Source organism: Panthera leo, chromosome A1 (genome assembly GCF_018350215.1).
Source record: "Panthera leo isolate Ple1 chromosome A1, P.leo_Ple1_pat1.1, whole genome shotgun sequence".
Classification (NCBI taxonomy): domain Eukaryota; kingdom Metazoa; phylum Chordata; class Mammalia; order Carnivora; family Felidae; genus Panthera; species Panthera leo.
Window position 1 is genome coordinate 138255671 of NC_056679.1, and position 16739 is coordinate 138272409.

At 42.8% G+C, this 16739-nt stretch overlaps 1 protein-coding gene across 1 annotated transcript in view; it reads left to right on the forward strand.

Annotated features, from left to right (window-relative positions):
• ARHGEF28 (Rho guanine nucleotide exchange factor 28) overlaps positions 1 to 16739 on the forward strand; it is a 304572-nt gene that overhangs the window by 246316 nt on the left and 41517 nt on the right. The window contains exons 24-29 of the mRNA XM_042940909.1: positions 582 to 699; positions 3724 to 3978; positions 5536 to 5612; positions 10201 to 10379; positions 11408 to 11499; positions 12625 to 12807. Of these exons, the coding sequence (XP_042796843.1) occupies positions 582 to 699; positions 3724 to 3978; positions 5536 to 5612; positions 10201 to 10379; positions 11408 to 11499; positions 12625 to 12807 (904 nt within the window). The remainder of the gene's footprint in view (positions 1 to 581; positions 700 to 3723; positions 3979 to 5535; positions 5613 to 10200; positions 10380 to 11407; positions 11500 to 12624; positions 12808 to 16739) is intronic.

The following is a 16739-nucleotide window of genomic DNA, read 5'->3' on the forward strand; positions in this document are numbered from 1 at the left end:
TGAAGAAATTTGTCCTTTAGAGTTCCATGGATTCTGCATTTTTTCTACCATTTTAGGAATGCTACCAGATTCTCCCCCTTTCCCCCCTCCCCTGCCCCACTGCACATTTGTTTTGAGAACTTGAAAACTTAACAGTGTAACATTTTTAGGAAAAAAGTTGCCCTGATTAGAGGGAACTGTAAGTGCCATGATGAATAATAACCAATGTAGAGGATGATTGTTTAGAAAAACAAATATTTAACTGTAAACTCACACTCAAAATGTGACTTTGACTTGTGAATATTTTCCAGAACTTTTACTCTTCATAAATCTTAATACTTACTGGCATGTGCTTAATTTTGGAATTAACTACAAATACATCACAGTAACTTGAAACTCCTTAAGCTTGAAGAACTAGGTTATTGAAATTAATGACAAAGTATATGATTTAGTGGCAATTAATCAAGTTTTAATGAATGATCATACATATTACACTGTATCTGAATAAAATGATACAGTTGCAGATTCTTGGTTTTATTACACTCAGTCCTAAAAAGAAAATAGTTTGTGTATATAAAAACGTATACATATATATTTTTAAGCTTCGAAATAGTAACCTTTTGGCGCGACGCCGAGGAATCCCAGAATGCATTCTGCTAGTCACTCAGCGTATCACAAAATACCCTGTCCTGGTGGAAAGGATTTTGCAGTACACAAAGGGTGAGTAATAAGTTCCAGGGTAAACATTTGCCTCTTGCATTAATTTTAAACATAGCTGAGGTATTGCCAAAGGATATAAATGCTTGTGGCCTGTGATTCATGAAACCTGTTTGTTAGGGAAAAACTTGTAGAGCCTTGAGTTTTGGGTCCATTTTGAGAAGTTATCTTTTATAATGTAGCCTGGGCAATCTTCTGAATTTCTCCAAGCAGCCCGAGCTACGCAGCATTCTTCATACTTCAACTCTGCCTATCCCTTCTTCAATTTCCCTACATCCACATCTTCATAATACCTTTCCTTCCTCCTCTTCCTCTTCGCTTACCAGTAAGTCTGATGAGCCATATGCCATTGATCCTATCACCAAATGTCAAGCCTTCCAAGCAGTGAATTATTAGAATGAGAACAATTCATGAGGGAGCTTTTTTTTCTTTTCTTCCCCACCCTGTCAAATCATCACGTCCCAGGGGGTAACATCTGGGCATCCTTTAAGAGGCTAATAATGTATATGGCTGGGCCATAAGCTCCTTAAGGCATCTGGAAGGATTGTGTCTATCTGGTTCTTTTCTCCTCTCCTTCTAGCACCTTCTTCAACGCTAGTGCTGTGACTGGTACAGAATAGGTTATCAATAAATACAAACATACCAGAGCAATGGATGAGTACATAAAAATTCCTGTTCTTCAAGCTAGCTTATTGATCTTGAGTAAATTATTCTTTGGATGGTAGCATTGTAGGTTAACTAACACTGGGGTTTGGAATTATGTAAACTTGCATTGCCATTGAATATACTTGGTTTAGCAGGTCATTAGTTGGGCATGTTTGTTAAATGAGCCTCGTTTTTCTCCACTACCAAGTGAGACTTATAATCCTTAGGGAATTGTTGTGATGGTTAAATGAGATGGTTGCATAAAATGCCCAGTGCAGAGCCTGGTGTAAACAGAGTGGAAGCTGTTTTTATTACCTTAGTTATGATTGATGGACTTGTTGCTGATGAAAACCGTAATGAGATCTTAAGTACCCTGTCTAAAAATGTGAACGTCTAACATCCTTTTGGGGCGGGGGGGGGGAAGCAGTCTAGGTGAGTAGAAAAGCATGAGTTAGTGTTCCCTTTTTTTTTGGTCATGTTAAGGACTAAGTTCACGCTGGAATGGGGGCAGCTATTCCTTGATCCCATTTTTACCACTCCGTGTAATTTAACGTAAAGGGAAATACAAGAACAGTGTGAAGAGAAAAGCCTCATAAATGTTGTTCTCGGCAAAAATAATGAAAACACACCTGAGGCTTTCCATTGGTATGATGTTCGTATAAAGTGTAAAGTTTTAATAGGTTTGTCAGACACTAAAATCTGTCAGATTGTGTTAGGTCAGCTATCACCACTCCAAGAATCACCCCGTGCCAAGTTCTTGGTAGAGTGATTAACAGTCATTACCTACTGTGTGTCAGAAATGATGAGTGTGACTTATGGCTCTTCAGGTATAGCCGTCATAGTGACTGAATGGACACTGCTTCCTTAGGTCAGACCCCCCAGTGGTCCATCCTCTCTCTGGCTTCTGGGAACGTTGGTTCATGTGGCTCTATTATGGCTGTGCTTCTCACACTTCATTCGGCAGAGTCCTTTCCTGCATATCTTGTTTGCGCGCACATTCTGCTTCAGTTAGGTCTGAGGTGAAGCCCAAGGAATCATTCTGACAAGACTCCAAGAGAGGCCCATGCTGCTTCACTTCATGTAGCCCGCCATTACAGGACAGGAATTTGTCCCTCCTCGTCAAATGACTGAGCCTTTTCTTGGCCTTACATGTTACCTTATAACTCAACCTTGCGTTTCTTTACTCACCTTTCATATTTATAAAATAGGTTCTTTAGAGAGAAGCATATTTTGAGGGGGAGGGGCTGCTTAGTGGTTGGTAAGTGTAGGAAAGAAGATACTTTCAGACAGTGAGAAAGAAAGTATCTTCCTTGTTGAGGAGCCCTGTCAGGATCTGTTGGTTGGTTTTCTGGAAAAAAAAAAAAAAAAAAAAAAAAAAAAAAAAAAAAAAAAAAAAAAAAAAAAAAAAAATCCTTGGTGTATCTAGGACATTTAGAACCTGGAAACGTTTAGACTGTTTGAGGACTTGTTCTCCTCTCATGTGACTGCTATTTCTGTGTGTTTATTTCTGTTCTTTCTAGGCTTTCATGCTCTCAGCCAGTTTTCCTTCTCTCCTTCCAGCACCTTCTGACCTCCTGAAACTTTCAGTTCTACTGACCTCAATAAACATTAACCGGGTGTTCTTTGTCATCAAATAAGAAAATTGTTAAATCCAGTTTCATCTGGAGTCCTAGGATCCTGTTCCAGAAACTCCTCCAGAGTTTTTTCATAAGATAACTTAGAGATAAGAGCAGATGGCCAGTGTTTCAAAGAATAACAACTGGAATCGATGATTACTGTGACTGACCTACTAACTTCGACCCACTAAGCACAGTGTTTTTATGCCATTTTTTTAGGTTGAAAGTGTTAAAATATATTTTATTAATACATGCATCTTGATGCTAATGCAGTTCTAAAATATAATATAGAATATTTTTTATGGAGGGGGAGGGATCCAGGAAGGCAAATGAGTCTGGGGCCTGTTCAAATCACCTTGTTGTTGAAATCACTCTGTCTTGAAAGGATTCTAATTTGGGCCTGCAGCCTGGTTAAATTGTAAGGGATTCGGTGAAGGGGTTATTTGATTACCTGTGCCTGGAAAGGTGGAAAGAAAGCCAAGGTGAGTATCTAACACATTCAGTGTTCTTGGGGAAGGTCATAGCAGTCTCTAGAACTCAGACATCTTACAGTGTTTCAGGTTAAGCACATGTGATAAGTACATCGTTTAACAGTTCTTTTTGGGAGGAAGGGTACAGACTGATAATAAAGCATCTGAACTTAATCCAGTGTTTTCATCGTGTGATTTTTGCCACTTGTATGATTTTAATTGCATTTAACACACAAAAAACTGTCTTCCTCAGCACAATGGCTAATTTTATAGTGTTCTTTCTTTTTCTCACGCAGAAAGAAGTGAAGAACATAAAGACTTGTGCAAAGCTCTGTGCTTAATTAAAGACATGATTGCCGCTGTGGATTTAAAAGTCAGCGAGTATGAGAAAAACCAAAAATGGCTTGAGATCTTGAATAAGATCGAAAACAAAACCTACACAAAGCTCAAAAATGGCCACGTGTTTAGGAAACAAGCACTGATAAGTAAAGAAAGGACTCTGTTATATGATGGCCTTGTTTACTGGAAAACTGCCACAGGTCGTTTCAAAGGTATTGGGGCTCCAGCAGACCTGTTTTTCTTCTTTCACATGTTACTCATGTAACAGGACATGTTTTCAAAAGGAAAAGTGGTCCCGAGGTGGCAGATGCACACAGGCCCCCTGGGACGTGGAAGGATCCCTGTGGGATCCGGTCGTCACCTTCACTAGGCAAATACCACGAATCTTTGGGGGGCGTGTGGTGCCCCAGGCAAAAGCCTTCATAAATATTTTATGAATTTGCAGTTTGGAACGTTTGAATCAAAGGCACTGAGAATCCTGCTAATGGCTGGCATGGAAATAGTCGTCAGGCACATGCAGTGTGTTGAAAACGAGGCAATATGCCTGTACATTTAGCATCTGTGCACCAGGCCAGCCAGGGGCTGTCATGCCATCGAGGGGAAACATGAGCTCTGAATGTCATCTTTCTTACTGAGTAAAAAGATGCAGAAATACCCATGCTGGCAGTGGTGCAAACTCTTCCTCAGTGCTTCTGTTTGCCATTTACTGGCATTAATCTGACCCTATTAATCTAGTTAGACTCTAAAACCGCTTATTCAGATTCTGAAGGTCTGATTCTGTAGGTACCATCTTGCCTGATGCAGGCTGGCTCCACCCTGATCGCATGTGATAGAATCGCCTTGGGAGCTTAAAAAAAATTACTGATGTTCGAGTCTTCTCCCAGAGATTCTGATTTTATCGGTCTGGGGATGAAGTCCCAGTGTAGGGGTGCTTAAATGCTCCCAGGTGAGTCTGCTGTGCAGCCAGGGTTAGGAACCACTGGTCTGTTATCCCTGTTTTTAGTATATCTTAGTAACTTGCTCAGGTAAGAAGAGGAAGAAGTTATTCAAAGGGTCTAGTTACTCAAAGGTAACCCTTGGGAGGATTATCAGGTTTTCATGGTGTTTGCATCTAACGACTGAGATGGGATTTGTTGGTCCACAATGTTGCAACCACACATTAACCACAATTTGAACATTAACCAAACGAAAACATTAACCAGTCTGTAGATCACGTTGCAGCAAGTCCTTTGCTCTTGGTCATTTCCCTGAATCAGCAGTTGGATAACTCTGTTAGGATGTTGAGTAGGCTAGAGAAGATGAGTTGCCGTGAACAATTTGTGGAAATAGAAGATCACAAACTCACTCAAGTCTAGATGGAGCAAGACAGCAGACTTGTACACCTAATTCAAGGCAGAAACTGCGCTCCAACAGTTATAGTTAAGCTTCTTTTTCTAAAGGTAACCACTTGCTCCATTCTATTAGAACTTTTGTTTATTGGATATTTTTTTTCCCATCCGAATACTACAGTATTACATTTTGCTGGAGATTTAGCTCTGCCTATAGTGATACAGACCTGCATGCATAAACACAGCTAATCTAAGTTGTCTGTAAAGTTCATCTTTGGCTACCCTAATACGGGCATTTTTATAGAAGTTCCATACTTAGACTAAATGTTAGTCTATTTTTAATAAGTTTATTTAAGTTTCAACCATGAAATAAGAGTATTTGATAAAGGCATTTGAACTGTGGTTAGCTTCATTAATACTAGTAATATCTTTCCTTTGAAGATACCCTGGCTCTCCTCCTAACTGATGTGCTGCTCTTTTTACAAGAAAAAGACCAGAAATACATCTTTGCAGCTGTTGTAAGTATATGGCCGTGTGATGCATATTTTAAATGGTTGATTCACTTATTAAACAAATGTAAAAGTATTCAAGTACTTTGGTGCTGGTTGGTGGACAGGCACTATCTTTAGCCCCTCAGGTGACCCTCTATCATCTGGCTATCTTGGCATTTCTTCCAGATCTTCCCCACCATGCCTTCCCAGCCACTCAAATGTTAATGCTGGGAATGGTGGGTTTCTTCTGGACTCTTGTTCTGTTTCCATTGGTCGGTCCCTACTGTACCCGTTGCCATCCCACTTCATAACTGTCATGATGTTCCTCCTGCCAAACAAGAGAACACCATTGTGGTATCTAAACTTTAAAGAAGCTTCTTCATTGTTTCTACTATAATGACCACCAATTACTACGATTATTCAGACAACATTAATCTTTATAGTGTGTTATATTAATTTCATTGCTGGCACGGAGTTAGACTAAAAGTAAAACCAGTATTTTATAACATTTTTTATGCAGCATCTTGTGGTCCGAATGAGTCCCTTTAAGAAGAAAGATGTCCTCAATTAACTCTGTCAGCATTAAGGAGCATCAGGCCCTGTTAAAGGAAAGAATCCAGATGCAGTACTGGTGTGGGCATTGTAATGGTGGCTCTCTAAAATGGTTCATATTTATCACCCATTGACGAATAGGACATTTGGGTACTACTCGTAGATATCATCAATTCTAACCGGTTTTAGCAAATTCAAGGCTTAGTGAAGTTTCTGTTAGGCGGTTCAGAGAAAACAAAGAAGCCTGCCTGCTCAGTCAGTGGTGGATTTGGTGGAGGAAGAGGCTGGTGGAATGCCTCACCTACCCCATCTGTGCTTGTCACCTTGGCCCAATAGCCTCCTTCCCCCTGTTTGGCACATTGCTCTCATCGGCACCCTGAGGCCAAGTTGTATAAAGGTCAGAGATTGTTTCACAAAGCTACTGCAGAAAATAGCAAGAGATCTTAAGCAAGTCCCCATGGCCCTGATGCATTTGAACTGTATATATTGCAGATTTCATGACAACCTACTGATTTGTGTAGCAACCTCTCTATGCTATTATTTGGGGTGCTCTGAACAGAGAGAAAGTAAGTGGGAAGGTGAAACCATTTGGCTTGTCCTATGGGAGGTGAGGACCATGGTAGAAGAGAAAAATTCATTCTACACCTTTATAGAAACAAAAGTTGTTCAAAACTAAAGAGCTGAAAGAGAAGCAGATCATAAGAGAACCTAACCCCGTGCATTGAAGGAAGGAAAGCAAATAAGGTCTTTGGTCGTATTTCCATTATTTAACGAAGGATATTAGCAGTGTCCATACAGGCCAAATGACCTGCCGACAGGTCAAAGCTTAGATGCAGCATAAAGATAACCCTCTTCTTTTCTAGGACAACATAGCATATAGATTCAGATCAAGTTGTGATGCTCACCTGATAGTAGGACTTGAACTGTGGATTTGTCCCTCCTGTGCGACCTCTTGAAGAGTTAGCTGTGCCAGCTTTAGACCACATTTGCCATTAAGTGGGATGTTAGGAATAAAGTCCACCAAATCTAGAATGAAGGCAGCCACACCTTCGCCCCTTTTGGTAGAAGGTGTTTGACTACAGACAACAGTAAGATGATACCGATGCTGTTTCACAGAGATGCTAGCATGACACATAGCGGCTTTCCCTTGTCAATGTCAGCATAAGAGAAGGCATTATGTGTAAGCGGTCAAGGGCACTGTGCTGTTACAACATACGCTTTTGAGTTGCATCATACACATTTAGTTGACATAGCCCTTGTGTCTTAAATATCTTCTGGCTAACACCTTGAGGGAATTGCTGTATTAGCTAAGGTTATACAAATGTCTGGATTTCCTAGTTCTCACCTTGGTATTATAAGAAGCTAGCTTCCTGCTAATACCTGTGGGTGAGTTTCTCTGCTCTTTGTACTGCTAGAAAAACTTCTTTAGTGAATGCTTCACTTGCTACATGTTACAAAAGACATGATGAATTTGGAAATGGCCAGATGATAAGTAGCTGAAAATAGCAGAAGAATGGAGTAGTGTCCCTAGAAGAAATTTTGTTTTTAAAGAGGACTCAGCTGGAAATGGGAGTAGGGCCTAAATCTATGAAATGAATAGGAAAACATAGAGATGTTCGTTAAATCCTAGATGACTGAGTACTGAGTCTAGGAGGATCTCTTGAATATTAAAGAAGGTAATTTCAAAATGAGCAATTAAAAGTACAAAGTGAGCATGGTAATGTGCAACTTTAAAATAGGCAGCAACGTTAAGATCTTATTACCACAGTGGGATTTCGAAGGGAATTACTTGTGGAATCAGACACTTCATGGAATCACACATGGAGGGGGTGTGATACCAGGGCTAAATGTAGCAGCTCCTTTTCCTCTTCCTTTGTGGCAGAGGCGATCGCCCTGCCTGCGGGGATTGGCAGGCAACACCCAGGTGTAAACTGAGAGGGGGCTTGGGATCAAGGATCCCATAGCAAGTGGTAGAGACTGTAGTGAACTGGTGAGAACATGACCTGTGTCACAGAGGTGTTTAAATGAATCAGTGTGTTTAAATGAATCCATGAGCCCAGCATTGCCAGTCTGCTTTTTCCAAGAACCCACAAATCTGCAGGTTTAAAACATGGGGAATCCCTCAGATTTTAAAAGTTGGCAACTATTTAAAATGTGGTTTTAAAATGCTGAGGCACAAACAGAACATTTCTGCAGGCTGGGTTAGGAATTGGCATCACCTATTTTTAACATCTCTCTCTAAGGCAGACCTGTTACTTCCATTCCTAGAGATTTAATTTGAATTCTCAATCATCTCTAGTGTTCATGTGTGATTAATACAAATAACGATGCTTCCTGGTCTGATGGGTCATTCAGTTAATGGTACTTTCTACCTGCTTACCTATTTTTCATTTTAAAATTACCTGACCTTACCACCTCCCCTCCTTATGCAATGCTAACCAATTGGTTCAGATAATTTCATTCTTGCTAATGTCTTCTGCTATTGAAACCTACTCTGCCTTTTATATGCAGAGGCCATTTACCTTGAAAGCTGAGGAACCTAACCCCGTGCATTGAAGGAAGGAAAGCAAATAAGGTCTTTGGTCGTATTTCCATTATTTAACGAAGGATATTAACAGTGTTCAGGCACTCTCCCTAATTAGAGAGGGCAGTATTCAAAAAGTTGTTGGTTTTTGTTTTTGTTTTTGTTTTTTTGCTGCTCTAAGAAGAATGGGGGGCACCTGGTGGCTCAGTCAGTTAAGCATCCAGCTCTTAATTTGGCTCAGGTCATGATCTCACGGTTCATGAGACTAAGACCTGCACTGGGCTCTGTGGTGACAGCGTGGAGCCTGCTTGGAATTCTCCCCGCCCCACCCCTGTTTCTCTCTCTATCTCTGTTTCTTTCTCCCTCTCCCCCACTATATGTGTTCTTTCTCTTTCTCTCAAAATAAATAAATAAACATTTGGGGAAAAATAGAATGAGATGAAGAGATACTGTGGGCACGCCCTTGCACACAACTTTAGATGTGGTATAGCTGTGTGATGCTGGGAGAGCAGACAGGTCGGCACTAAGGAGTCGGCCATGAGAGATATAGTGGCATGTTCTGGGTAAAGATGTTGTTCATTCCATGAAGGAGAAGCCAAACCACGTTCTGCTACCAACTCTGAACAGTGGTGGAAGCCGCAAGCCATAGAAGATTCTTCATACTTCCCCCCAAAACTGTTTATCTCCTGCAGGCATTTATTTATTTATTTTTTGGTTATTCTTTCAGCTACGGTTCCTTTCCCAGGTTAGTTATTATTCTCTTACTCATCATTGAATCCCCAGGGCTTAGCAATGGGACATCGAAAGATCATAATAAATGTTGGTAGAAGAGATGGTTTCATCATGGCTTATATGCCAAATTTTAGCCTTTCTTCCTCTTCAGCTAAGTCCAGTTCTGCAGACAGTTATTGAAAGCCTGCACCATGCCAAACAATGTACTAGGCGTATAAGTATGAATCAGACTCGTTCCTGCCTGCCATGGCTCCCGTTGTTGGTGGGAGGAAGAGACATTGGCAGGGCACACTACAGAAGTTGAATTGGTATGCTCTGTACTTCAACAGCAGAAGACCCTGCTTATGCTCAGGGAGTCTGAGGTCGGGCTTCCTCCTTCCCACTGTCACTCTCAAGGACCACCCTAAATACTGCTAAATCCAGTGGACTCTTAGGTGGTCCACCCTCTCTCATCTCCTTGTGATATTTGATAAGCTATTTTCTGTCCCACGCCCTTCTAGAAAAATCCCTCAATCCCTGACTGTGGCATTTTGATAGTCTTAGCGCTCAGATCGTTCTGCATTTTAAAAGGGTGTCCTCTGACGCCACCCATTCTTAAGGACAAACATTCCCCTTTATCCTTTTCTTCTCATCCTCTCTTCAGCACACCCTTGCCATTGGAGATCTGAGCAGCTTCCACAGAGCTTCTGAAAGGTCGAAGTGAACTCATTTGCCTAACACTCGTGCTTTCTTCGGCTCATGTGTTTGGTGAGACCCTTAGTTTTGGTGGGTTGCTGTTTCACCTGTACCTCTTCCTATCTCATGTAGGATCAGAAGCCATCAGTTATTTCCCTTCAGAAGCTTATTGCTAGAGAAGTTGCTAATGAGGAAAGAGGAATGTTTCTAATCAGTGCTTCATCTGCCGGTCCTGAGATGTATGAAATTCATACCAACTCCAAGGAGGAACGGAATAACTGGATGAGACGGATCCAACAGGCAGTAGAAAGGTAACCTTTCCTTCTGTCCATACGCCAGGGGATGGACTCGTCCACTTGGGGAAAGTATTCTAACCATGTTTCCTCTGCATGAACACTTTGCCTCAGCCGGACTGGTCTGCTCCCTGCCCCCGCCCCTGCCTGTGATAGCCCCTCATCTGCAGCTTTGTTCTCTGCGCCTCCCTGCATGTAAAGCCCTACCTCCCCTCCGCCTGTGTGAATCCTGCTCATCTCTGGTGCAGCTCATGGCTTCCCTCCTTCGTGAAGACCTCCAGTTCCAGTGGTCTCTTCCTTACCCGGAATTCTTTAACACCTGCTCTCTACAGCATTTACTTGGTGCCTGTCGTATATTGCCTTGTAGCCGCTACCTTTTTCGTGTATATATGTGTATTAGATTGGAAGCTCCTCGAGGGCAGGGGCCATGCTTTTTGTTTTTGTGTGTGCCTAATTCTGAAGAATCATTCAATAAACATTTTTAGATTGGTCGATCTAAGTGTTCAAAGTCAATTTCCTTGTCATTACTAGTGTTTTTATAAACTGGAGGGGGTGAGGATGATCATCCTTAATGGTGATTTGATTAATCTGTTTTGAGTGATGTTTTATAAAATTCCTCCACCTCCACTGCACCATACTCAAGCTGGCACCCTACCTCTGTCCCCTCCAACTCCCTCTACTCTGTCCCATTGCGAAGTACCCAAATGTAGTAGAAAGCAAAACTTACTATTTTAGTCGGACCTAATGCTAGTGTTGATAGTGTGGGGCGTAGAGGTGTGAGCACATGAGTGCATTTGTGTATGTGTGTTTGTTGGAATATTCGAGTCATCCTGTACTGCTGACTTGGAGAGCTATGTCGTACATGCTAGGTCTTTTATATACGCAAGAAAACCAAGTATCTCAGCTAGAGGGCACGAAGAATTCTCTTTATGCTGAATTTTTCTTCTCTGAATAATGCCACCTTCAAGTCCCCATGTCTTACTAATGAACCGAAAGATACTTGAATTTGGTTTTCAGTGGTCTGTCTTAACTATTGTCTTTTAAAGTTGCCCAGAAGAAGAAGGGGGAAGGACAAGTGAATCTGATGAGGAGAGGCGGAAAGCTGAAGCAAGAGTGGCCAGAATTCAGCAATGTCAAGGTACTGTGCACACATCTCTGACTCCCTGGCCGTGGTGTTCTCCTTGGGTGTTGGGCAAGGCCAGGTGTCACGAATGGGGGTTATGATTAAAGCATGAATTCCGTGAACCTGAGGTCCACCCATCACTTTTGAGAACAAAAAATGGGTTTCAGGAGTGTTCAAACAAGAGGACCGTCTCTCTCCTTCCTCCTTAGTGATTTAAAAATCTATAACAAATTTTCAGAAATAATTATCCACGTAACATGTACGAAACAGTAACTGTGGGCAGGGCAGTTTTGGTACAGATGCGCCCTGGGGTCATCGTCTGGTGCTGTAATTTTAGGTCCCAGCACTGGAAGGTCACACTTGTGTGACTCTGGGCAAGGAACCCATTAACTCTGGTCATCAGTTTCCACGTCTTTGAATTGAGGAAATTAGATTAGCTCAGTGATTCCCATCTCTGGCTAGACATCAGAATTACTCTGGGAGTTTTGTAAAAATTCTGATGCCTGGGCCCTACCCTCACCCGTTTCCCTTGGGCTCTATGGGAGGTGGTTGTGGATGGATTTTAAATTCTGCCCAGGTGGTACCGAGGCAGACTGAGGACCCCTGGATTAGATGCTGACGGCGGTCCCTTTAAACCGTAAGAATCACATGATACATTGACATCAGAGGAAAATGGTACATGCCAAGATTATCAAAGACCTTGGATGTTGAGAAACCAAAACCTAAACCAGTAGGTGTGGTCTTAAGCAAGACTGAAGCCTGAGTAGCTTTGCATTGTTTTCCCTTGCGGGTATCGGTCATCATGGACACTGCCACCCCACCTCGATTTTCATTCCTCAGCTTTGTGTTTAGTCTTATTGGAAAACAAGCTGAACAAAGAATAGTTTTGCAAGTCTTTCTGGAATTAGAGGCAGGGGAAAGGAACACGCATCCGAGCGCAATAAATGTACAGGAAAGACCATGGAAGCTACAGTCACTAAGTGGAAGAGTTAGGGTTTGAACCCGGTTGTGTCCCGCTCAACAACTTGTACTTGACCTGTGAGACCATACTGACGAGCAACATCGTGTTCTTCTAGCTTGGATTTTCATACAGTTGTTGTATTCCTCTGCCAACCTTCTGTGCTAAATGCCATTTCGTAGAAATCCTCAGTAACCAAGACCAACAAATTTGCACATGTTTGGAGGAGAAGCTGCATATCTATGCTGAGCTCGGAGAATTGAGTGGACTTGAGGATGTCCATCTAGAGCCCCACCTCCTCATTAAGCCTGACCCAGGAGAGCCTCCCCAGGCATCCTCATTAGTGGCAGCGGCACTGAAAGAAGGTAAGCTGCTTCCAAAACTATTTGCTTTGACAGGCTCAGAAAATGTTCAAGTACCTTCTGGGTGTGCCCAGCGCTGTGGTCTTGGTGCCGAGCACATAGAGCAATGAGACAGAGGCTCAACTGTGCTACAATTCATACTCCAGAAATAGTGAAGTAAAAGAAAATACATGTGTCGGGTCGTGTCAAGTACTATGAAGGAAAAAACGCCCCTCGGTAGATGAATGGATAAAGAAGACACATACATATACACAATAGAATAAACAGGATAAAGAAGACACATATATGTGCGTACATATACAGAATAGAATTTTAGCCGTAAAAAGGAATGAGATCTGGCCACTTGCAGCAGTGTGGACGGACGGAAGGGTGTAATGCTTAGTGAAGCTAAGAGAAAAACAAATACCATGTGATTTCACGCCTATGTGGAATTTAGGAAACAAACGAACAACGACAAAAAAAAAAGACTCTTAAATACAGAGGACAAACTGGTGGCTGTCAGAAGGGAGATGGGTGGGGGAATGGGGGAAGTAGGCGAGGGGGGATTAAGAACACACTTCCAGTGCTTAGCAGTGAGTAATGTATAGAATTGTTGAATCACTATCCTGTACACCTGAAACTAATGTGATGTGGTGTGTTAATGATACTTTAATAAAAAACGAGGCAGTCTTATTTGAGAAACTATGGAGGACAATTGCTTCAAGGTAGATTGTCATAAAGTCTGAACCCTATTTTTTTTTTTTAAAAAGATGAACAGGAGAGGGAGTAGAGAGATCGAGTGGGGAGGTTCTCTTTTCATTAAAGTGACCAAGAAAGGCCTCTTTGGTAAGGTGATATGTAAGCAGACATAAGGGAAGTGAAAAAGCCAAGTAGACATCTGGGGAAAGAATGTTGCAGACACAGAGAACAGAGGATGCAAAGGTTCCAAGGCAGGTGAGTGCCAAGCCTGAGGAATGGCCAGGAGGACTGTGCAGGTAGAGTGAAGGGAGGGGTGGTGAGTGGCCGATGAGTCAGAGCCAACTAGCGCTCAGATTATAGGGACCAGATGGAGGTCAGTAAGGAGTTTGGATTTCATTCTGAGGGGCATGGGAAGCATTAGAGGGTTTGAGTAGCACATTGACTTGATGTGTGATTTAAAAGGAGCCCCCCGGAGGGTTCCTGGGTGGCTCAGTCAGTTAAGCGTCCGACTTTGGCTCAGGTCATAATCTCATGCTTCCTGAACTCGAGCCCTGCATCGGGCTCTGCACTGAGAATGTGAAGTCTGCTTTGGATCTTCTGTCTCCCTCTCTGTCAAAAATAAACAAACATTAAAGAAAAAAAAAGTCTAGGAGCACCGGGGTGGCTCATTCGGTTGAGCGTCCGACTTCGGCTCATGTCATGATCTCACAGTTTGTGAGTTTGAGCCCCAGCATCGGGCTCTGTGCTGACAGCTCAGAGCCTGGAGCCTGCTTCAGATTCTGTGTCTCCCTCTGTCTCTGTGATCCTCCCCCACTCACGCTCTATCTCTGCCTCAAAAATAAAGAAACCTAATTTAAAAACTTTTTTTAAAAAGTCTAGGATATAACTGGGGGTTTGACCGAGGTAGGGTGGGGGATGAGATCACTGGGGAAATGAGAAAGTCAAGGAGACATGAGGCCAAGGTATTGGAAGGTCTATGTTCATAAAACTGAAATTCCTGAGAATTCTGACAAGAGTGGCATTGGGGAAAGGGAGAGGACTTGCACCAGGTGCTAAATTGTTCAAGGAGTCTGTAGATGAGTGACAACAAGGAGGGGTAGTGAGTGGTATAATCGGATGCCATGAAACTAAAGGAAAAAAGGGGTCTGGGGGTGAGGGATAATAGTTTGGAGGTAACAGGGACAACGGGTTTGAGAGAGAAAACAAGATGAATAACTGCAACAGAGATCCTATGCCCCACAAAGCCTAAACTATTTAAAATGTGCTCCTTGGCAGAAAAAGCTTGCCAAGCCCTGGCTCAGGGTCTCAGAATATTATCTCTGGAGGAGAATTTAGAAACCAGGGCATTCTATCATCTTGATTTGATGAGGAAACCGATGTCATGAGAAGGGCATAGAGGTTGTCTGAAGAGGGGTCAACTGATGGGTTCATTCATCCATTCATTCATTCAGCCTCGACCCTGTGCTTTGTTGTTGGTGCTGATGGAAGTAATCCTTTCATAACTTCTGGTTAGGTACGGGCTCCCAGTTACAGAATGACGAAATCACAGGGATAAAAGGTAGAGCCTAGGGAATCTAATCAGTGGTATTGCATGGTATTGCATGGTGACAGATGACAGCTACACTTGGCGGTGAGTGCAGCATAATGTAGAGAATTGTGGACTAGCTATGGTGCACACCTGAAACTAATACAACATTGTCAACTACACTTCAATAAAAAAAAAAAAAGAGGGCGATAAAAACTTCTAGTGGGGGGAAGACAGGCAGTACCTAAGGAAACAAAGTAATTTCAGAAAGTCACAAGAAAATAAGATTGGGGTGAGGTGAAGGCTCTGTGTTAGAGAAGCCAGGGAAGACCTCTTTGAGGGGATGATTTTTTTGACATGAGAATGGAAAGGTGAGAAGAAGCCAGCTGTCTGGACATACGGGGGAGAACCACTCCTGGGCAAGGACCGAGTGGGCACAATGCCCTCGTGTGTGGAGTAAGCGTGGCATGTTCAAGGGAAGAAGGAAGGCAGGGCGGCAGCACTCAGGGAAGTAGATGAGGTGAGGTTGCCTGGGTGAGCAGAGATAGATGTTTGTAGGCTCTGGTTAAAGAAATATCTTATTCCACGCTTGATGGGAAGTTACTGGTGGCTTTTAATCATGGGTGTGGCACGATCACACGTCTCCAGAAGATTACTGGCTGCTGGCAGGGGAGCAGAGTGAGGGAGACCCGTTTGCCAGAGATGGTTGGGAGGCAGTTACAGGAGCTGATGGGGGTTGTTGGGACTGTTGACAGTGGAAGTAGAGGGAAGTGGATCATTGCAAGGTGTATTTTAGAAATAAAGCTACAAGTACTTTCTAGTGACCCTCTCGTCCTTGATAATGTCTTTATTGGGTAAGTCACCCCCTCTCAATTTTTAGCCGGTGGCTTTCACCTCTTCTGCCATCAGAACTGTGAGAGATGCCTGCTGTTAGGTCCCTCTGCCTTAATTCATTTGGCCCTCTGTGTTGTGTAGGCGCTCAGGAATAGGAGGGGACCCAGCTGCTTAAGAGAACACCAAACAGTTGAGGGAGGTACTGCCTGACCCACCCTGAGTCGCTGTTCGTCAGTACTCCAAGATCTAGCAGGAATTCTTCTAATTAATTAATCAATTAATTTAGAGACAGAGTGAGTGGGGGAGGGGCAGAGACAAAGGGAGAGAGAGAATCCCAAGCAGGTTCCCACACGGTCAGCAAGAACGCCCAGTGTGGGGCTCGAACTCATGAACTGTGAAATCATGGCCTGAGCTGAAACCAAGAGTCAGATGCTTAATGGACTGAGCTGCCCAGGAACCCCTAGCAGGAATTCTTAATCAGGGTGAGGTCTTTATCTCTGGGGGGAAAATAAAAAACAGTTCAGTAATGCACCTTGAATGGTCAGTCTCCCTAGGTGGTTGCTTTACTGGATGGCTTTTCTTCTCTTTCTCCTCTTTTGTCTCTATCTCTTGAATCCCATTCATCCTTCAAGATTCTACTCAGTTGTCATTTCCTTTAATAACTTCTTCCTAATTCCACCGGCTAATGCAACTGTTTTGCTCCTTAGCATTCCTGGAGCATTTTATGGTACTCTAATAACTGGATGATAGAACTCAGCACTGATCACATGCTACCTTGTATATAGTTACTTGCAGGTGTCTGTTTCCTCTTTCGGTCTCAAACTCTCCTAATTAGTTAATCACATGCCCAGGAGCCCCTAGAACAGCGTAGGTGCTCAATGAGCATTTGCTAAATTCC